Genomic DNA, 23,732 nt, shown 5'->3' with positions numbered 1-23,732 from the left:
AGTTTTATTTTAGTGTAGCTTTAACCACTGATGTTGTATGAATATTCTAGTTACTTTTCTTCAGCTGATTTTTCACAAATAACAGGAGAGTCACCATGAATCGATTTTGTCACAACAAAGTGATCCCAAAGTAATCTTTACTGAGTTTTCTTGGATCCTTGCAACTGGAACTTTTGGGGTTGATGAGGTTTGTCAGAAGACAGAAAAGATGCTGTCACTTCAGATCTGATATTCCTGGGTCTGGACTTAAAGATTATCTGTTGAAGATTGATTCTTGCCCATGTCCTCTCCAAATTCAGATCTCACTTCTCCAGAGGTTTAGAAGGCCCTATTTGACCACTGCCACACAGAAAAAGACAAAACTCAAGAAAAATAATATTACAAGTTGACTGCTCTACAAGATACAACATAATTCTTAGGTCAGAATTTCATGACTTTTGGCACCAGGCCAGCACACTGTTACTAGAATAAAGAATGGGAGCAAAAGCACAGATCCTAGAACTTAGATTTATTTAATTTATTCCCCAATGTAACTCACTGTACCCTTTAAATATAAGGTGTTCTTTTTACCAATATAATTTTTCAGCTATTGGGGCACCTTTTTTTTTTTTTCTTACGTGAGCTAGAACAGGTAGGGCTCATAAAGATGTAACAGAAAGATAGGAGGGCAGCCAGGTGGAGGAAAGTAGGGAGGAAGGAAGCAGTTAAAAATTGTTTACTTAAAAAAAAAAAGTGTTTTCTTTCAACTAAAATAATTTTACAATGAACTTGTTAATAGCAAATCTCTGAATGAAACATAGATCTAACAAGTTCGTATTCTTTTTACTGAGTGCCTTCAGCCATCAAGCTAACATTGTTCTTTTTCAATGTAAAGTGTTTTACACTCTGCAAATGAAAATAAAGTGCACACACACACACACACACACACACACATACACGAGGAAGAACTTTCCTTCAAATTCCTAAGCTGCCCCAGTGATTCTGGGTAGAATTATATTTTTCACAGCAATGATTTGCCCTAATTTTGTAAAAAGGAAATTGTCTCTTAAATATTTTTCTCCACATCAGGGAACACATAAGCATTTGAAAGAAACGATGACTTTCATAATCTGGATGTTTATATATCTGTCATCTAAAAATGAGTTCTGCTGATTCTGATTGGTATAAGCAACTGGTTGAAGTAGAATAAAAACAACATAGTAACTTTTAAAATAAAGCTTAACTGGGATTTCATAAGCTGTCTACCTAACTATTCCTTTCTCAAATAGGTAAGTACAGAGTTATGCAAATTTTCTCAGATAAAATTATTAATATTCCTGACTCATGAAATCATGTCTTTTACATTTGTGTCATCCTTTGGCCCTAGAGTTTCCTGTAATCTTTACTTATCACAGTGGTGATTAGTACACTGATACATTTAATTCAGAGCCAAATACTGAATTGTAATCTTCACACCATCCTTTTTATCAGCAAATGAGTAAGATGATGAGTAAAATTATAAATGGCTTCCTGCCCACTAGTGATCTGTGTTGGATTCTGATAGAAAGGATGAACAATTCTGCCACTAATAATGGACCTCAATGATTTGGTTCTCCTAAAAATAGTAAGAGAGCAACTTATATGGATTTAACTTCTTAATGCTAAAGTCAACTAAGCACATGCATGTAAGTGGTATTAAATTGGTTCAAAATTAGCATGAATTTATAAGCCGCTATTGTCATTTAGTTAATATTTATATTTACCAATATTTATAGACACAAACATTCTAAACCCTTGCACTTTTGCCTCTTACCCGCATATAAATTTATAAGTGGCTAAATTTCACCTGGTCTTATTATGAGACTCTGCCCATATGTTACCAAGGAATAGGTCCTTGAGTTTGATAGAAGGCAATGAAAGTGGGCCACCTAAGTGATTATATAAATATTATCTATGGAATCTTCACCATTTATTCTTCTATTTTCACTTCAAAAAAAATAACATTTGGCAGTTGGTAGAGAGATCATTAAAGTAGTAGACTTAACATAGTAATAGTAAAACCTATTGTATATGTTTTAGAAATCAGGCAATAGATGCATGAAATTAAAATCAGATTAGATTGGGAGGGGCGTTGTTTCACTTAAACCATTAGGCTATTCATTGCTTAAAGGTTTGCTGCTAGGTTAGGGTGGATATTCAACTGTTGTTTCCTGAAATTTCATTTCTTTTACAAGTAACATTGTTAAGTTTACACTAGAAATACATAGGTATTTTTGGTAAATTGAATTATAAATGGCTAGAATAACCAACTTTTATTTTTAGACAAACTTAGATTGCTCTATAAACTTTAATCAATTACAATATGGTAATTAAGTATTTTGTTTTGTTTTTTAGCCAAACAAATGAAAAATTTCTTATCCACATCATCTGTTAAGGCAAAAAGAGGAAAACTGATTACTCTGGGGTCCTGATTTTTTGCGGGAAGATTTTCAAATGATTTGAGTTAGTCTACTTATCAGTCTCATAACTGATAAAAGGAAATGGTGACTGGTGGGAGAGATTAAAACATAAAGATCGGGAATAGGGAAAACAGAGGGGCAAAAAGTCACAGAGGTAGAAATATAGAAATTGAACTCAAATTAGTTTTTAGTTGAGCACCTATCATGGGCCCAGAAAAATGGCTGATATACCACTTAATGTTTTAAGTTTAAATAAAGGAAAATTAAAACATAAGAGTATTTAGTAATTATTTCTAAAGATCATTCTGAATGATCCGCTCAAATACAAATGTTTTGTTTCTGACTGGTGTATTTTCACATTATTCAACATGTTCATTAGGTACCCACTATTACCAGCTATCTTACTAAGCGCAGTAGATGACAGATGATGAACAAGGAGCACAGAGTCTCATAGAAGCTTTGTCACATGTGTTACTGAGCTGAAAAGGCCTTTCTTTGTACTTTTTGTTAGGTGGAATATGTAGCTTAGTGGTTAAGTAGGAATGTAGAATCAAATAGGCCTAGTTTCAAATTCCAGCTCTAGTATTTAGTTTCTGTGTGATCTTAGGAAAAATACTCAGTGTCTCTGAACCTCAGTCTCCCATCTGGAAAATTAGAATACTTACCTCATAAGGCTGTGAGGATTAATTAAAATTAATCTGTAAAGCGTTTAGCAGAGTACAAAGAGTGCTAATGAAATGGATGATGGGATTACTGAGAGCCCTGGGATGGATGGTTCATAGGTTTCCAAATCCGGGCCACAGCTTCAAGTTCTTAACACCAACTCTAACTCTACTTGCTTCAGTTCCCTGGCATTCACCCTGTCACCCCATTTACTGCACCTCAGGTATCAGGAGATGGGAGACATTCCACAAGGATATGTTCCCACAGTGCCTTTTGGTACCCTGGGATCTTAGGCATTATCAATGCTAGGGTGCCTTTAGAGCGCAGGCTTGTATCGCTGAGAAGCATATGTTACAAAGGAGGTGGTGGTGGTGAGGAACTGATCAAAGTAGATTAATGGCAAAAAAAAGAAATGTGTAACTCATAAAACCCATTTAGAATTAATATACCAAATTGCTTTATTCTCAACTATGCGTGCACATACACACTCAGGTTTTCTCTTCTGGTTGGTACTAATTTAGTGTTTTGTTAACAACAATGACAAGTTTTATGTTTAACTTAACTGTTAGACTAGTTCTTTGGGGAATTTTCCAGAGATCTATTAAATACAGAAGTTCCTTAACTAGTGATATAGAGGAACAGGTATTGTTTAATCAATGAGAAAGTTGCCAACCACCATGAGCCTCTCTTCCCACTTGTTTTAGAATATAAACTTTGGTATATTATCTCACATATTTATGCATATCCTTGGCATGTTCATAAAATTTGTTTCATTAGGCATTCTGTAGCTCTAATTGAATTAGTTTAGTCAAATTGTTTGAACCTATCAAATAACTTCCATTCTACTCACCTCACCTAGAAAACTTCAAATGTTTATTTTTTTATTCAATTTTTATACCTTGTTGATATTTTTGTTCTCAACTACAGTACTTAAGTACGATTTTTACTTAGTCTATTATTTTTCCTTTTAATTGGTGCTGACTACTCTAGAAAGCTCTGTCCTTATTTTATTTTTTTGCGGTACGCGGGCCTCTCACAGCTGTGGCCTCTTCCGTTGCGGAGCACAGGCTCTGGACGCGCAGGCTCAGCAGCCATGGCTCACAGGCCTAGCCGCTCCATGGCATGTGGGATCTTCCCGGACCGGGGCACGAACCCGTGTCCCCTGCATCGGCAGGCGGACTCTCAACCACTGCGCCACCAGGGAAGCCCTGTCCTTATTTTAATTCTTTAATTTTTATATCTAGCCCCTGGAATCCTTATGTTCTTTTTTCTAATTTTTGTTCATACTCAAACTTCATGCATTAAAAATTAGCCATGTACCATTTTACTCACGTGAGTCATTTCTCTGAATATTTTTACTTTAAAAATATGGGAGAGATTAAGACAAATTTCTGAGTTGTAATCCACTACTGCTTTAGTTGTGCTTTATTAATCTCTCAGATTCTTAGTCTTGTTTACTAAAAAGTTATAAACATCTGAGCTGCACTGTAATTGGTGCCGAGCTTGTTAAGCACTGACTCCATTCCTCCAGGATTTCTGTTGGAGTAGAAAAGGCCCTTTAAGCAAGACTGTATGTGAGAAAAAAAGAGAAACAAGATTCCACATACATCTATCTAGATTTCCCCTTCATTTTCAGATTTGGAGGCTAATCACACAAATTATAAAGGCAGGAGGAGGAGGCAACTTCCACAACCTTCATTCATTGCCTTCACAGCACTGGAGGGCAAGAAGCAATAGTAAGTAGGTACAGCTCTGTAGCTCCACCGCGGGAGAGAGAGGAAAGAAGTGAGAGGAAACAGGGCTGGAGAGAGGTGTTGGATAGTTTTAATTCCCCCTAGTTTTAAAAGGCAAGTAGTCTTTAAATGAACTCTTTGCCTTAATAAGGAAAATTGTACATTATACTCAAAGAAGCTTGTGCTGCTGTAGCTAGTTGCAAAACAAAACAAAAGGTGTGTGTGTCCTGTAACATGAAACTGGGAGAAAACACATCGTGAGGTATGGCTTTCTGAAACTATAAACACCTCAGTTATGTAAAATTAGAGATTATGTTTAATGTTTATATATTTGCTTGCTAATTCTTGGCTGTTAGTATGTGTCTAAAACTAAACCCCCTTACCTAATGGATTAAACAATCCTTTTTACAGAGTGGTAGTATTTAGAAAGACCCCTGTTCTTTAATGGTGGGAAAGCCATTGCAATAGAGGTTTTGAAGAGGGTCATGGAAAAAAGCGGTCCCAAAGAAAATGATGTCCGCTAAGATGGTATATAGTTTGGAAATTTGTTTTGAGTCGATATTCTTTACTCTCTGATGGTCTCTGGGTTAGTTACAGAACTCTTATTAGGTTCCTATCAGTAATATATATACCATATTTCATTTAAAGTTGTATTTCAGATCTAATTACTTGATAAACTATTGTATCCAAGACTAAGATGAATCAATTTTCTTGCTTTTTCTACAATATGGCTTTTAAAAAATTCCTGATTTCTCATTTATCTTTTTGTGTATTTCCCCCATCTCTACTTGTTCTAATACTGCATGGCTCCTGTACTGTTTCAATTCTTAACACCTCAACATTTCCCCACAAATCTCTGAGCTCACACTCTTTCAACTAAACCTATGCTAGTCAATATGTCTCTCAATTCTCTTGGCAACTTGTTCTTTTATGCAAATTGTATACAAAAATATGACTTGCATATCTTAAAAATGTGATGTAAACAAAAAGAACAATACCGTTAAATTACTGTTCATAATCACAAAATTATACTTTTAAATACAGGAGTTATTTAAAATCCCTTTCATTATGAGAAGGGCATTATAATGCAAATATAGGAGTTATTTAAAATCCCTTTCATTATGAGAAGGGCATTATAATGCAAGTAATTCACATTAAAAGGCATTCTATTCAACAGATATGTTGATTGGTGGGCCAGTTTTGCCAGTATTTTAATTCACATGTAATTCGTGTAGACCCTGTGTCAGCAACAACTAACAGTAATACTACTTTATCTTAAAAATGATAAACTATTTCCACTTATATGTTCTGTGATTATTTTACGGTTCTCAAATTTTAGTCCTTTACAGAAAAAAAAATAAAGCATGTTGATAAACTGCAATTTGCCATAACACATTCTCTCCAAATCTTAGTATAAAACACAAGACATGATTTTTGCACACTCTACTTTGATAGAACAACCAGATTTGTAATTGATTTCTTTATTTTATTAGATTTGTCAATATACATGGCAGCTTTCTCAAATCTCAAAGTTCCAAAAGTATGTCATTTTAAAGGTGAAAAATCATTTTCCTTTAGATGTCATATTCCTAGAAAGCTATTAAAGTCTATTTATAAACAAAAATAATTCATAAACTAACACACTTTAGAAATCAGAATATTTTAAATTATTTTAAATGAATACAAGATATGCCTTTTTAATTAACTATCATAGTTAAATTTAATATCACAAAACAAAATGACTTGTCCCCACTAATTTCTCAAGTGGGGTAAAGTCATTGGGTTTTACACTTAATATAAGTTTTAAATGTGATTATTAAATGATAATATTTTATCAATTATAGGAAGTATTCATTTATAGGAATTTCCTTAGGTTCATCAATCTTTTTAGGCCAAGTTTGAGCCCATGTCAACCTTCAAGGTTAGATTCAGTGCACCTAACCTGCCTATTAAGTTGTCAATTTAAGAATACGAATTTCATTGATAAGACAGGGAATAAACAGTGGCTAAATCACTGTTCAACTTCCAAAAAAAAAAAAAAAAAAGCTACAGTAAATGGGATAGTTTCAAATAACTAATTATTTAAAACAAACAATTTTTTAAAAAAATTTAAACAGGAACGGCCAATGATGTTGGGTTTAAAATTTCACAGGGTAACTTTAGAAAAAAAAAAACACATAAAAATAGTGAAGTCATCACCTTATTGATAAAAAAACTAAACTTTAATAGTCACTGAAGGGGTAACAACCACTTGTAGTCTACATTTAAAAGTAATTTTAATCATAGCTAAAACAAACTAAAAACAAAGAATTCTATTAAAAATAACAAAAATGATAAACATTTAATAACACCTAAAATGTAGATACTTAAGATCCTAAACAAAAAATATTAAAGGTAAAGGGCCTTAAAATTTTTTTCAACAATTCATCTTATAAATTCATTTTCTAAATAGCTCATATCCTTTGCTTTGGTGTTTTGTCTCCTATCAGCTAAACATTATACAGTAGAAAATCACTTATGTTCTTTTCAAATGCTTGGCATTATAATGTGATCTCATATCTTTCCTCAAATTAAACTTTGCTCCACATATTCCACATGTATACAGGTGAACATCCATGTGCTGTTCCAACTGTTCATTATTTGGGAATATCTGAAAGCAGACCTGGCATATAGTCTCACCAGCAGATAAATGAGAAATCATATGCCGTACATGGTCATGTTTTCTGAAGTTGCCTTGATCACAAATGGAACAGACATACCTGGCCATGCCTTTGTGCATATCATTGTGGAGTCGCAACTGACGTTCCCTTAAAAACTGCTTTCCACATGTCTGACAAACAAACTGCTTTTCCTTGGTGTGAACAGTATAGTGTTCTCTTAAGTGACACCGCTGATAAAATCCTTTCCCACACAGATTACAAAAATGCTTTCGTCTGTGATCCCTTTCATTCTCTTCCATGATGGCACTCTTGAACATGTCTTGGTCTAGGCAGCTAGACATATGTTCAACCACTAGATTTTCAGTTTCAAAACGCTGGCCACAATTAGGACATCGAAAAGGACAGGCAGAATGTTTAAATAACTGCTTTTTTTGGATATTGTTTATCTGGAAATGATTGTCCCTAAAATCATCCAACATTTCAACAAACATATCCCTGATTTCAGACTGTTCGTCAGGATTCTCTTCCATGTCCATCTTCTCCTCAGTACTTCCTAACCCGTTCATTGTCAGGTCTTGGGGCTCTCCACATCTCTGGGCATGTTCCTGAAGCTGTCTACCCTTCACAAGTATTTGTCCACATTTGCCACATGCACAGATATTTTCGATGTGTTTGGCTAAGTAATGAGATGACAGGTCCTCCTCAGTTATTGTGAGCCCACACAACTCACAGGATGCGTTTTCAGTATCCTCTTGTACTGGACTGCTGTTGTTAGGGGGCCTCATATTTTCTAAACCACCTCTTTCATCAGTGTTTATTGACATCCGAGGTTTCAGAGCTTTCCTCCCACTTTTTTTAATACTGACATCTTCTTCAACATAGTATCTATAAAATTGCTCTTCAGGTTCATCTTCTAATTCATCATTGTCAGTGGACTCATTACAGTCTTTATCAGTCACTTTAATAATGTTAAAGTCTTTCAGTTCATCTGTAGGGATATCCTCTGGTTCCATCTTGATAATGATTCTTTTCCTCTCAGCAGCTCTGCTTTTTTCTTCACTGGCTAGTTCAGACTCCACTGTGCTACTTTTTCTGCTTCCAGTGGTTGAAGTTGAGTCATCAGCAGCCTGGCTTGTGTCTCCTCTGTATTTGTCCGTCTGTGCAGAAAATGTTTTAGAAGAATCCTTTTCAACAAATTCAGCTTTGATATTACTGTCTTTTCCATCTCTAATATCCACTATTCTGTGATAGGATCTTGTATTTTGGTATGAATGTCTGTTAGTACAGGTTAGCACATGCTCATCTAGTAACTTCTCACAGCTAAAGCCAAATCCACAACTATCACAGGTAAAACTCCGTCCAAAGCGTCGTGAGACACGTTCTTTTGGAGTAGATAATTTGGACACAGAACTCTTCTTACATACATCAAATAATGGTTCAGGAAAATTACCTAATTGCAAAGACTCTTCATCGGGCTCTCTATTATGTGGTGTATTTACTGTTGAACTTGGCTCTGCACACCATCTATTGGCTTCACTGCCATTTCTAGCCACAGTGTCTTCATACATTCTTACCCCAAATATCATTTTGCTGTTCTGGTTGCTAGAAGCAGAAGATGAACATTTTGAACTAGAACAATCTGCATCCTGTATGTCTTCTAAACAGTCAGGAACATTGTACAGCTGTAGGTAGTTCATTGCCACTTTAAACTGCTCAAAACTGGAAGGAGCTGTCATAATTTTTCCTAAATACATAAACTGCAAAATAAGATCAAAACACTCGGCACTAATTTTCATGTTGCTGAGATTCAGCTGTGCAGTACTATGCTGATGATTCATGAAAAACATTCTAAAATAGGAGCTACAGGCAGCTAGAACTGCTTTGTGTGCTTGAAAGTAAATGTCATCAATTGCAATACAACAGTCACAGAGGAAACCCCATTCCCTTTGGTTGTTTAGCTGCTGAAGGACGTAGCTGCTGTGGCTGGGCTTTGCCATCTTCTATTAATTAGAGACCTATGTAAAACAAAAATATTAAAGTCAGACAGGATATCAGAAAAGCACTTAAAAAAAAGAATAATTTTGATCACGACCTGTGACTTGTGTGAATTTACTATTACAATCAAGGTATGGCTAGCTTTCCAGTCTAATGTAGTAAAGAGCAATAACATATACCTGAATCATTTTTAAAACTTGAAGGTGAAGATACCCAGCCATTTATTGAAGCATCTCGTTTTTATTTTAAGAAATACAAGCAAAGGTATCAAAAGCAAAAACCATACAGTTTTGGTTTCATTACGCCTTTAGGGAAAAAATGTATACGAAATTTGAAAGGAAAAAAGACACTAGTTTAAAAGTACTTGAAGGATACAAACAATGAAAGTTAAATAAAATAGCAATTTAAACTGCAAGTTAGTAATTCAGTCTCAGAGTATTAAAAACTTCTTAGATGATAGATATAAAGGAATGATTGCTCATCCTTAAGGGTGATATGGGTATTCTGGTTGTGTTAAAAGCATCCTTATCTTTTAGATACACAGACTGCTGTATATATTGATGAAATATCTAAAATATGCTTGCAAATAATCCAGTGGGGTGGGTGTGGGGGCTATAGATGATACAAAACAGGCCATGTGTTGAGAACTATTGACGCTGGGAGGCAGATATAGTTCTATTTTTGCATGGTTGAAAATTTCCTTAGAAAAATTCTATTTACAAAAGCTTATTAGATTACATGGAAATGGCACCAAGCAAATAGGTTTGATCAATGCTCCTCTCTTTTCTTGATTACTGGAGAGGCAATAATTCTATAGAGTCAGAGTATCTGTCTTATATTGCTTGGCTTGCACTTTACAGTATAAAGGACAGTGGATCTATTTGGGAAGGAGATATCTATCCTTAGATTGTAAATTTTTCTTCACTTTTCAATCATTAAAAAAAGAATACAAAAGTAACACACGTTCATTGAAAAAAACTGAAACATAAAAGTACATAGAATAAAAACACACCTTAGGTTGCACACCTCTTTCCAGAGGTAACCTCTCCAATTGTATATCTTCAAATGTTTATGCTATGCCTACAGAGTCAACAGCTATTGAGTACCTACTACGTGCCAGGCACATAGTTTTGCTTTTGTTGTTGTTTTTGTTTTTTACCTAAATGGTATTGTACTGTATACACCTTTCTGCAACCAGTTTTCTTCACTTATCAACATATAAATATTTTTAATGTATGGAGCTGACAATGAATAAAGAGAGGAGAGGAGAATATTAAAAGCACTGTAAGTCCTATTACATTACAAAGCGAAAATAAGATCAAATTTTAGCCTTAATTTTTAATCTGTACACATAATACTTCAGAATCTATCATCTACTCAAAAACAAGTTCTTACACAATTTGACTGAGCATAAGAAGAACATTTAACAAGCTGTTCAGAGAAATAAAACGTTCACTCTTCAGTCCACAAACCCTTCATTCCCTACAGTAGAAATTAAAAGATTATCTAACTTTACTAACTTCCACTTGTTTTTTATAAACTGTTTGTTCCAGATCACATGTGGATGACATACCCCTTTCCCCAACTACCTAAGGCCACTCTGCCTCCTTCTTCCTGCCTGAAGACAGGGTAACACAGTAGGCATGGGCACCTGGTGAAATGAAGGTGGCTTTTAATGAGAACTGCTGCCTTCCTAAACTTGCAACCTCTAGGCCTTTTCTGTAAGCCAAATCAAGTATTTCAAGAAGGTACAATATTTCAACCTTGTGTAACTCAGATATCTGTACTAGAATTGAAGAGTCATGCTCAGTATGTACCCATATACAAAATGCAATGTATGCGCAGATCTTTATCAATGTGTTATTTATAACTTTTAATGCCTCACAATAAGGTAGTTGTAAGTAAACCAAGGTAAATCTACTTCTTAAAATTCACCATCATGTGGCCTTTATGAAAATTATATTTATGAATGAAGGCTGTAGAAGAAAATAAGAAAAGTTTTCAGGATGGAAAGTCAAGTAAATAAACACAGGCTATGAAATTATGTAACGATTACAATTACATAAAACAAATCCAAACAACAAAACCTTATTCAAAGGGTTAAAACACACACACACACAGAAAAATACTGACCCCAAGCCCATGTTATGCAGGATGAGATTTCTAGGTCTATAGACATTTTACAGGATTCAGAGAGACCTTTAATGAAAAAAGAGGTAGAGGGATAGATATTATCTCATTTTTTTTTCCTAGTAATAAGAGTTGTTCAAAAATGAAACGAACTCATCTAGAGGATAATGAGTGCCCCGTGTAGAAGCAGGGATGAAATATTGTTGCGGACAGTATGGTACAGTGAAAAGAGCACAGGCTTTGGATCAGACAGGCCTGAGTTCCAACCTTTGCCACCTTAGGTAACTTGTTTGTCCTCATTGACTCCAAGTTTCCTGAACTGTCAAAGTGGGGATAATAATACCTCAAAAAAGTGGCATGGACATATATACACCACCAAATGTAAGAGAGCTAGTGGGAAGCAGCCGCATAGCACAGCTGTACGGTGATCAGCTCGGTGCTTTGTGACCACCTACAGGGGTGGGATAGGGAGGGTGAGAGGGAGACACAAGAGGGAAGAGATATGGGGACATGTGTACATGTATAGCTGATTCACTTTGTTATATAGCAGAAACTAACACACCATTGTAAAGCAATTATACTCCAATAAAGATGTTAAATAATAATACCTCAAAAAACATATCAGACATTAAGGTTCACAGGAGCAATGTGTAAACTGTATAGTGCTTGGCACATGATAATTAATGGAAGTAACAGTGGCAATTGTGACAGTGGTGACGCTTCCTTAAGCGTAGGAGGTAAGTTTGACGAGATAATCTTACGGTTTCCTTCCATATAAGAGTCCAGCAGTATGAAAGCCAATAGTTTATCTGTTAAAACTTTCAGGTTTTAAATGCCCTGTGGTTGAAATAATGACATGAAGAGCTTAAAAGTTCCAAGGACCCTTCTAATCTAAAGGAAAAGCAGTTTTATGGTCAGCAACCAAAATTAATGCAGCTACATAGAAGACCGATATGATAGACACATCTGTAGCTATAGTCATAATTCAATTAAATTAGTGAACATACATTCTGTATTAACATAAACAAGACACTAAAGCATATAAGAGCATCAACAGCATTTTAACACACATTTATTAATTCAACAAACATTTGTTGAGTATTTTAGTGTACCAGGCACTGTATAAAGTACTGAGAATCAGCAATAGCATAGATATTCTATAATCTCAAGGATACCTCAATGAGGGGAATTTTAACTTGTTCTAGACGAGTGACTTCATTGAACGTGTACTCAGCAGAGTGCCTACTCTGTACGTGAAGGCACTGTGCTGTGGTGGAGAGAACAGGGCTCCGGGTCAGACACACCCGAGTATGAATCCCACTGCCTCCACATCCCTCTGTATTTCTATCTTCGCCTCATATGGCTGGAAGCTGAACAAGTATACCTTTTTGTCAAAAATTAATGCTAACACTACAGCTCCTAGGCTGACCTAAAACTGTAGTTTCTCTAATGTTATTATGCAAATGCCCAAGTTCTGAGTAAAGTGGATTTTAGGGAGAGTAACTTTTAATAGCAATCATTCACACATTGTACCAACAACTCTGTTCTTGTTACACCTCATTCAGAAAAGCTTTAAGAAGGCTTAATAACAGCAAAACAAAAACAAATAAACAAAAAGGCGGGAGGTGGAATCATGGGTGAAGGATCTAAATTCCTGTGAGACTTTTAGCTTGTTATGTCTTGAGAATAATTTTTGCATTAAAATGTTTATATTTCACTCACTTTTATTAATTAAACAATAATTTCATTCAAATTCCAAAAGAGGTTTGCTCTCTTCAATTTTTAAAATATCCTTAATAATGCTACCCAAAATACTTAGTGAACTTTGTTATAGTAAAGCTTGTTACCTGTTTTTAATAATTGCTTATATTTCAATTCTTGTTTTTATAATGGCATTGTGTGATTGCTTTTGTTTGTGTCACTAGCTACATCACTGGTAGAACAAGTTTGTACAGCTAGAAGTTCTTCAAGGGCTGGGGTTGAGAGAAGAAACTTCAAACGTGATCCAAAGCCAGGGGTTCTCCTAAGGCTAGGATACCCAGTGTGGATGCAGTTCTCCAGAGGAATAAGGAGGTAGGTGATGCAAAAAAGTTTACACTGAATTTAAAAAATTTTAGTTTGAAAAAGTTTAACCAGCTCATCTCAAATTCAAAAACAGCTACCAAACACATTAATGTTCAGTAATTTAGATATTCATAGGCTTTTAGAGCTTAGAGATCTAATCTAGTCCAACATGCTTATTTCATAGAAGGACAAAGATGTTGTGCTGTTAAACAACGTATCAAGGGTTAACTGTGGTAAAGTCTTATAGGTACTAGGATTCCTGCCCACCCAGCTGGGTACTAACCACTGAACTGTGGTTACTACATGCTCCTTGGTATCATGCAGTGTACCCCCATATGTAAAGAACAGTCAGCAAGGACTGGGCATGAGTCCTTACCATAGCGTTTGTTAAGGCCCTTGCACAAGAAACTATGCCCTCTGAACTCTATCTGTAATGTGGTTATACCTGTATATGCACATCTAGTCTCACTCAGTAGACGTGTTCCCTAAATTATACTCTGTAAGCTGTTTCAGTAAATTTCTCACTGACACAGTTAGGTTTCAGAAATACTTTTCCTTCTTTGCTAAGTCTCTTAAATGGAAAAAAAGTTTTGCTGGACGTTTCTTTTGCCTTAGCCTTAGTGAAATGATAATTTAAGGGTCTATAAATAAGCATATAAAGTGAATGAAGAAGCAACTTAAAGGAATTTTTGAGTGACTCCTTCCATAAGGTAAACAACCACCCTCTGCGTCCCAGACTTGCATTATCAAGGACATTCCCCTGAGAACTATTTGCATAGCCTCAGTGAGTCTACAGTTCAGTGTCCCAATCTCTGAACTACTAACAATTACCTCTGGGTCTCAAGGGACATTTAAGTACCTACATTCATTTCCTCGTACTTATTTCTATGTCTTATATGACTGAATGTATATATATGGATTTAACCTGTGGGCTATAGACTAGCTTCTTAAGAAGCTTGAAAGGTAGTGAAAGGATTCTCCCCTGTTTATAAATCAGAGTATCAGAATGTATTGAACACCTACAATGTTCCCAACATGGCATAAAGCATTGAGGTGGAGAAGGATGGTATACAGTAGAGCTAATTACATATGAGGGATTACATTTTATACCAAGAAACGATTTGAGAAAAATTAAGTACTGAATTATATTGAATAAAGTTCAGTATGCATTTAGAAAAAGCATGAATTGTACTAGAACAGTAGTGGGCTTTAGGAAGGATTTGAGTGAAGTCTTGATGAATGAGTAGAAGAAAGAAAAATAGAAAGCGGTGTGGGGAAGGCATTTCAGGTATCTGTATTGGTGTGTACGTAAAAAATTGGGGAGAGTACACAGCAGCATAAACAAAAGCTTGGAAATGTAATGGGAGGGAAGGTAAATTTGTTTTACTGGCCTTAGTACCAATGTGCCAGGATCTAGTCTAAGCAGGTGTGTGTGTGTGTGATATCTGCTTAGACTAGAGCCTGGTGCATCAATGGTAAGATATATATATATATATATATATATATATACACACACACATATGTATATATATATAGTGTATTATATATAAAACGTGTATGTATGCATGTAAATATGTGTATCATGTTATCATTTAATCCTCATAACAAACTCTACAAAGTATGTACTGTTTTAAGACCCATTTCCAGATAAGAAAACAGAACACAATGTTATATAACCTTCCTAAGGCCACAGAGGACTGGGTGAGATTAGAACACAAGCAATATGACTCTTGAGCCTGAGATCATAGCCTTAACGACTTTGCCACCTATAAAAATAAGGTCACCTTGGCAAAATTCTTTCCTAGAATTCCATTTTCTAGGGTATACAGTGTTCCAATCTCTAAATTTAAACTTAATTCTTTAGGTTTTCTCCTTGAGATTTCCAGTAAGAACTGGCTGTACAGGCTCCCAAAGATAAAAGGTTTTAATTCCAGGCATTGAAATTGGACAGACATGATCAAGTTTAGAAAATCTTATTCACTTTTTAGAACAAGCATCCTGGCTGATTATTAGACTGCAAATTCAGTCCTTAGTACAGGAAGTTCTGAAATTGTAACTGGGTTATGTTCCAAAACTTTATTTTTAAGTTAGTTATTTGGAACTTGAAACACATATTCCCATAGAAACAAAGCTATAAATGGTGGCTCCATTCTGTGCTCACACCCTAAAGTCTTTAAAAACCCAAATGGAGCTGTGTGTTCATTCGTCCTAACTGTGCTGTAGTAGTACTTGCATCTTTAGGACTAACAGAGGGACTGTACAGCAATGCCTACTACACTCAACTCTCCAGGATGGGGACGAGGCTAAATGGCCTTTGTGTTCCCCGTGTCTAGCACACTGCCCATGTAGTTGGCACTTAATGCATGCTTGTTAAATGAAAGTGTTAAAAAAGAGCCCAGGGAGCAGACACCGATAGATTTGAATACCAGCTCTCTTACTTATTCAGCTACGAATTTTCTTCACCTCTCTAAGCCTGCTTTCCTCATGTATTAAATAGAGATAATCATACTTCTAAACAGAACTCTTGTATAAACTAGAGATGACAAATGTTTGTCTTTTCAATCCAAGAGTAATAGGATTTTTCTTAAACATTAATGTCATCATTGTGAACAAAGTTCACAGAATTTTACCAAGTGATGATCAAGTTCAACCCGCTACATCATAGATAAGAAAACAAATGGAGGCCCTGAGAGGTTAAGTCACGTACTCAAAGTCATGTCTTGTTTTTGTGGCTGACAGGATGGGACCTGGGTCTCCTCAATCCTAGTCTAGGGCTCTTCCTTCTATTCTAACAGCTGCCCCCATATATAGCAACACCTAGCTGTCTGCTTGCTTCTCTGCATCAATTATGTCTTCCTGAAAAATAGGAGCTGTTCAAATTTGCAAGGGTTGTTTGCACCTGCACAAAATGGCCCGAGGCTGTTATGCTCTTGGAGACTGTAGTTTGTTGGATGGTATTTTTCTGTCTCCCTACTTGTCAGGCCAACAGCTGTCACTTGTAAAAGGTGTGCTGATCTCCTGCTGCCCACCATTTCAATCGGTTATGAGTTATGAAATTAGACAAAAACTCATTGAAACTGAATCTACATAAATAATTTAATTTTCTGTGAGGACCTAGGGCAGTGTTCTATGAATGAGATAAGGTTTTAATTCATGCACTTTGTTTAATCTATCTTAATTGCTGACAGGCAACAAATTGCCTTACTCTTTCGCTTCAGGTCAGGCCACTGGATAGCTGGGGTTGTCAACCAAATAACTCTGAATAACTGAGGTGTTACTGTAGTTAAGCTGCTAGGTCTGGGAAATGAATTCATCCACACAGAAAGCGAAGGGAACATAGGGGCTCCTGAAATTTTCCTCTCTTCCTCCAGGAGTGGAAGAGGAAAAGCATTTAATTCAGGCAGTCTAAATGTTGATCTGTTTATCCTAAAGAGACAACATGGCATCTTCTGACCACCAGAGGGCACTGGGGTGAAGAGCAGGCTTCTCTCAGCAAAAAGCAGCTTCACCAGGAAGTCCCTTTTTGCACATGGCATTCGTATTCTTAGGGTTCATCTTGTGGAACTCCTATCTATTCCAGCATACTCACGCTGTGACTTTGTCTGGGACCCACCTAAAACTGCTCCTCCCCCTTCTCCAGCATGCACCAATCACCCGGGATTCTTGGGAGTCACCTGGGACTTCTTCCTCATAATTAACTATTAAGTCTTGCCAGTTTTCTCACTATTTCTCAAATTTGCCCCTCGATTCCATCTTTACCTTCCCTGTCCTCTGAGGCCTCTATCATTACTCCTGAATTATTACAATAGGCTCCTTAACTGGTCCCTCAAATCCATCCTTCACCCTCAGATGATTCATAAAGAACAAAAATTAGACCCTGTTATTCTGCTTCTGTGGGTCCTTTCACATACCCTCAGACTGAAGAGCAAACTCCTTCCCAAGGGATACAAAAGCCCTCCGTGCCCCCCCATCTAGTCTCCTATGTGGCTACTTCCTGCTTCAAACTTCTGTTCAAGCGGCATAAAACTGCTGGCCACCACCCCATCCTCCGAGCCCATATACTTCATGTATTTCCTACCTCCATTTTTACTCATGCTGATTGGTTCTTCTGTCTGAACTGGCCACATATCTTTTAAGAATCAGTTTATCACCTCCTCCAGAAAGCCTTCTGCAAGACCTCCCTCTCCCACTGTTTTAGGTTTTGATATTACTCTGTGTATTATCTCCTTATTTTGCACTTATTATGCTATTTTTTAAACCATCAGAACAGCAACATAAAGTAGATGTTAAAGCACAGACTAACCAGACTGTCTGGGTTCAAATTCTGGCTCTGTCACTTATTAGGTGTGTGAACTTGAGCAGGTTGCATCCAATCTGTGCCTCAGTTCTCTCATCTGAGAATGGGGATTGTAATCCTTCCTAGGGTTTAGTTACTGTAAGACAGTGTGTCACGGAGCAAGCGCTAAATAAGAATCAGCTACCACAATTATGTGTATGTTGGTCTCCCTACTAGACTATGAGCAACTTGAAGGCCAATATTTTGGCTTGTTCGATTCTCTGCAACACAGTGTGTGTACTCAGTAAATGTTGCTGCATGAAAACTGGTGAGGCACGGGGATATGGGGATATATGTATACATAGAGCTGATTCACTTTGTTGTATAGCAGAAACTAACACAACATTATAAAGCAATTATACTCCAATAAAGATATATATATAAAAAAGAAAACTGGGGCTTCCCTGGTGGCGCAGTGGTTGAGAGTCCGCCTGCTGACGCAGGGGGCACGGGTTCGTGCCCCGGTCCGGGAAGATCCCACATGCCGCGGAGCGGCTGGGCCCGTGAGCCATGGCCGCTGAGCCTGTGCGTCCGGAGCCTGTGCTCCGCAATGGGAGAGGCCACAACAGTGGGGGGCCCCCGAACGAAAAAAAAAAAAAAAAAAAAAAGAAAGAAAACTGGTGAGGCAGCTCTAAGATGATGGGAGGGACTACCCAGTTTGCTTCTTTCAGCAAGTCCACACATAATATTTTTTAACTGTACTGTTTCCAATTGTGTAGCTCCAAGTGCTACATTTTTAACTCTAACCAAAATCCTGAAAATTTCACCCTTATGTAATTAAGTCAATGAAACCAATAAAAAGAGTATCATAAAAAGTATGTTCATGCCAAGAAGTTTAACTCCATTTTTAAGTCTTATATCTATTTAACATTTAAGATTTCCCTTCATCCCAAAGCAACTAACACAGCAAAAGCCTTCATGCTTTCATACATGCTATTCCCTTTGCTTAGAGCCTTTTCAACGTCCAGCTCACTCTCTTCAGGACATTCTTTCTGATTCCAGGGTAAGGTAGATGCCTCTTCTGTGTTTCCAAAACAGTCTACACCTACAACTATAGGGTGAAAAATAATGTATCATCCACACTGGGATGCTATGTCTATCATCACACTCACAGCAGGGATTATAATGATATGGTTCCCCTGCTTTGCTGTAAGCTGCTTGAGATCATGGCACTGTCTTAGTCATTGCTGTATCCCCTGGGCCTCTAACAGTTGCCTGACATTTAGTTGATATTTGATCAGTTTTTGAATGAATAAGTGTTGAAGAAAGCAAGTTTTATATTGCTTATCAATTTTTTGCATTATTTCAATTATGGCAAAGTTTATATAGTAGTCAAAAATCTACAAAGTGATTTCCCATACATTACACAACTGATCCTTATAACAACCCCGAGGTAGGTATCCTTATTATCCTCATTTTGTGAATGAGGAAACAGGTTCAGTGGTTGGTACTCAAGCGCTCATCTTGTAAGATGGGACTCAAACTCTGACCCTTTTCATTCAGAGCCCTAAGTTTCTGTTTTTGTAAACCAGAAAACACTCTTTCTGGCAATGACTATTAACTAACATGTCCCCTTGGACATTCTAAGCCTCCCAGAGTCACCCCATTCTCATAAAGCCCCATATTGCAGGCAGAATGCCCTGCGCTCCCCATCTCCGCTTCCATCTTCTGACTCCCACGGCCCATCAGAGGAAGCCCTCCCCTAATACAAAAGATTTAAAGTGAGGATGGAGCTCTTCAGTTATCTCTAAAAAGGATCGCATGCATCTCACACAGACAACAAACAAAAAATCTGGTTGGCAATTTAATTCTTTCTTTAATTTGCCAATTTTATTTTGCAAATGATTTGTTCCCAACACTCTCAAATAACAAATGCTGTGATTTAACTTCTATGTACTATTTTGGGGATTTGTTTTCAGAACATCAATTACTTCACAGCTTACTCTTCTTGAATATACCAGGCTAAGGAATAAGTGATTCTGTACTCTAAGACTTCATATACAGATAACTATACATGGCACAATATAAGTATACTTAGAAATCTATCTTAAATATGTACCGTCTCCTTCTAGGCCACATCTGAAAACCACAGTCATTAATCCCCTTCTTTCCTCTAATTTCCTTTCCTTGATGTTTGGTATGCTACCTCTGGATATAGATCAAGAGGGACCTCTCATCCCGTAACAGCACAGGGATTATCTTGGCAGTGGCCTTAATGGCAAGTATACCCACTCCTTCCCAACTATAGATTATGAAACTCTTTACAAATGTGAGGGTTTTGTTTTGTTTTGTTTTAATGAGTTTGGCAAGTATAAATCAACCCATCAAATGCTTGACACCAACATTAACATTATAAGTGTGAGAACTAGCCCACCAAGCTACAGTAAGTACTTCGTAAGGACAAACCTACAATAGCAGCCCTGTTGTATTTAAGCTCTCACGTCTGCTACTTAATCATAGAATTTTAAATAAGTCCAATGCAAAACATTCCCTTTCCCCTACCTGGACAATTCTCACCAACCTGAGCAGTGAATAGAGAACATGAGCCCATGAATCATCACGGCCATCCCTAGCCAGGGTGAGGCACACACAGCAGCACAGTATGACCAAATGTTGCTTTCTCTCATTTTAAACAAGAAATTGACTGTTAACAGAGATTACCTCTGCGGAGTGGGAGTCAGAAATGACTTTCATTTTTGTTTTTTATCTACTTCGGTATAGGTTGAATTTTTACAAAGAGCTTGAATTTTATATAAAAGCATTTCCATTCTGAGAAAAAAAGAGACACTCATCCCTTTTAATTTGGTTCCCATAAGAGTATAAGAATAATGTCAATATTTTATGGTAAGAGATACCAGCACAAGAAGAAAAAATCAGGAGAAAAAAAATCCTATAGACACCAAAATGACCTCTCAAGCAAATATATCTCAATTTTTTTCAAATATATCTCAATTCTTTTTTGGAAGACAACAGATTGTGGCTTAAAAGTAAAAATCTATGGAAAATTTTCTGCATTTTTATCCCAAATGGTTTCCTCCCCTTTAGGGCCAGAAGCTTAATAGCAAAGGCTTAGCACTTTTCCTGGATGGAAGAGAGGCCTGAAAGCAGGCACTTCTTTTCTCTTGCACATTAGAATGGCTGTCCTGCAAGGAACACAGAAATACCCTTAAAAAGCTCCATGGACTATACCTTTCCCGGAGCCTGGCAAAAGAGGAGAATGCGGAAACAGTACAAAAATTTAGCTGTGTTAAAGCGAAATCAAACACAAGGTCAACAGCAAGTGGCTGAGACTGTGCTCTGCCCTGCTAAGGTCCTGGTTAAATACGGTTTCTCTTTTCTCCGACAATGATGCAACCAGGGCTCCCCACTGCCTCCAATTTAGGCCGTGTTGGGGTAGGAAGAATAGAAAGGCTTCAGGTAAGATTGCTCAACGTGAGTTATTTCTCTATACCATGAAAATTTGGTCGTAATGGAGAAATCTGCTTTTAAAATGAATGTAAGATGCTGATTGAAAGCTCTACTTGCAGACTGTCATTATTTTATCAATCTTTGGGAAAGCACTGCACCTCCACTATGCTTCAATTTTCTCTGTTTAAGATGAGGAAGCCCCATCTAGCTTCCAAATACGTTCAGTTATTATTGAGACTTTATTAGATATCCAGCAAGTGATTCAAAAGGAGTTTTGAGGTTCTGATGGCCAGCCATCATTCAAGCTTCATCGTTTTGTATTCCAAGTGTCCTCATCATATCCATTTGCAATGACAAAATTTCATAATTTCAAAGGAGCGGGTGGTGATTGCTTTGGAGTTATCATGAGAACTGCATCCTTCACCAAATCTGCTCCAGAGTGCCTTGAACTTCAGCTCAAGAGACTGATTCTAAGTCTCAGAAAGCCTGGGACCACTTCTTGGGATCGAGTGTCAAAGGGAAAATTGTTCCTGGCATAGTTTTCCTGCCGTGATACATACTGCATGGAAATATACTTAGGTCAATAAATAAACTGCGTGTACCTACCACGTTGAAGCTTGATTTAGGAATATTATTACACACAGACAAATTCCATACTGTCCCCAGAAAACATCAAGGACTTTCATCAACATCTCCCTGACGCTCCCAATTTGGAAAATGTCATGTCAACCTTTCAGATCACGCAGACGCGCTGCTTAGGTAGGAAGGGAGACTGGGAGGGTGGCTGAGCTCAGACCCAAACCTACATATTTTATTGGTAACAACTCCTGATCTACATCCAACACATTTACCGAACACTAACAGAACTTCTAGCAAGCGCCCACCACTGGAAGCGAAAGCACTCTCTTCCCAAGAAACAGATCTTTCCACCGAAAATCCCCAAACCCGAGACCTACCACTTTTTACTGAACAAAAAGCTTGTGTGCCGGGAGGGAGTGGGAAAAACCGTGGCAAGAATTTGCACGGCTCTTACGCCTCCTCCCTCGGAGCGCGCCCAAGTCTGCGGCCTCGGGCTCCGGGACACTTCCCCTCCCACCCGCCAAGGAGCTGCGGCTGTAAGTTGAGAGAAGCGGGCTCTGGGCACGTCAATCAACCGGGTCCTCCCGCCTCCCGTCTACACCTCCCCTCCCCCCTCAAAAAAATAAAGGCAGAGAAAGAAAGGAAAAAGAAGGTAACTAATTTGGGAACTAGTCTCCGTGGGGGCTTCGCCTCCGACCCAGGGAGGCCACACGTCCCCGACCAGGCGCGCCGGCGGGCGGCGGGATCAAGCAGGCGGCCCAGCAGCCACCCGTGGCCGGGTCCTCGCCGCGCGCCCGCCGCGCTCCGGCTCCCCGCACTGGTCGGCGCCGCTCCGGCCCCGCACTCCGCCAAGCCCGCTGCCCGCCGCCTTCCGGCCCGGGCCAAAGTTGCGCAAATAGCCCCACAACTGGCCAATACTCACCGGCCGCAGCAGGAACCGGGGCTGCGGAGATTTTAGGGAGTTTAAGGCAAATCGGCCACGGGAAAGGCGGGCGGAGGCAGAAGGGCCGAGAGCTGCAGTGGCGGCGGCGCGCGGCGCTCGGGCTGGGCTGCGCGGAGAGGCTCTGGCTCTGCCAGGGACTGTGCTGCAACAAAGGACTTCCGCTGCCGCACAGCCGCGCCTGCCGCACCGCACTGAGCCGGCCCCGCTTACGCGGCGACTCCGGGTCTGCCCACCAGTTCGCTGCGGCGTCCGCCAGCCTTCCCCTCCCTCTCGACCGCCCACCCACTCCGCCGCTGGCTGCTAGGGGCACCCGCGGTCGCCTGTTTGTTGCAACAAGTTTCTGCGTCGGGCTCCGAGGAGGCTGGCGCAACCCGCACCGCGGGGGCCGGCGCGGCGGCGGCCTGACCACCCCTCTCGCCCCTTTCCCAAGGGTAGGCTTGGGACCTCCTCCTCCTCCTCCTGTTTGCACAGCTGGATGGGACTGGGCTCCTCCCGACTCCCCAAGGGCAGGATGCTGCTTTCCCACTCCGTCCAGATGTCAGACCCCGGCCCCAAAGGGCTCAGCAGCTAGGCCTTCCCTCACAGTACGTCCCTGGCGTTCTGGGGGCGCCGGCACCCTTGCCCTGAGCCGTGCGCGGCCAGTCGATTCAGGATCGCCCATTCCCCGCGCCTCCCCCACCCTTGCCTTCCGTGGGCCTGTCCGCCTCTGGCCTTGAGTCACTTCCCCCGCCATGCCCCACCCCGCCCAGCCGGCCTCCCCTCCCAGGCTCCCGTGGCTCAGCT

At 38.8% G+C, this 23,732-nt stretch overlaps 1 protein-coding gene across 1 annotated transcript; it reads right to left on the bottom strand.

Annotated features, from left to right (window-relative positions):
- Nucleotides 1–5,998: 5,998 nt before the first annotated feature.
- ZBTB1 (zinc finger and BTB domain containing 1) lies at nt 5,999–23,541 on the bottom strand. The gene is made up of 2 exons (XM_027111471.1): nt 22,929–23,541; nt 5,999–9,509 (listed from the first exon to the last, which is right to left on the bottom strand). Exon 2 carries the CDS (start codon nt 9,489–9,491, stop codon nt 7,350–7,352), a length of 2,142 nt encoding a protein of 713 aa, XP_026967272.1. The 5' UTR covers nt 9,492–9,509; nt 22,929–23,541; the 3' UTR covers nt 5,999–7,349.
- Nucleotides 23,542–23,732: the final 191 nt, after the last annotated feature.

This window comes from Aethalodelphis obliquidens, unplaced genomic scaffold, assembly GCF_003676395.1.
Source record: "Aethalodelphis obliquidens isolate GAN/ISIS:26980383/991018 unplaced genomic scaffold, ASM367639v1 scaffold10, whole genome shotgun sequence".
Classification (NCBI taxonomy): Eukaryota; Metazoa; Chordata; class Mammalia; order Artiodactyla; family Delphinidae; genus Aethalodelphis; species Aethalodelphis obliquidens.
This window is presented reverse-complemented; position numbering and strand designations above follow the sequence as displayed.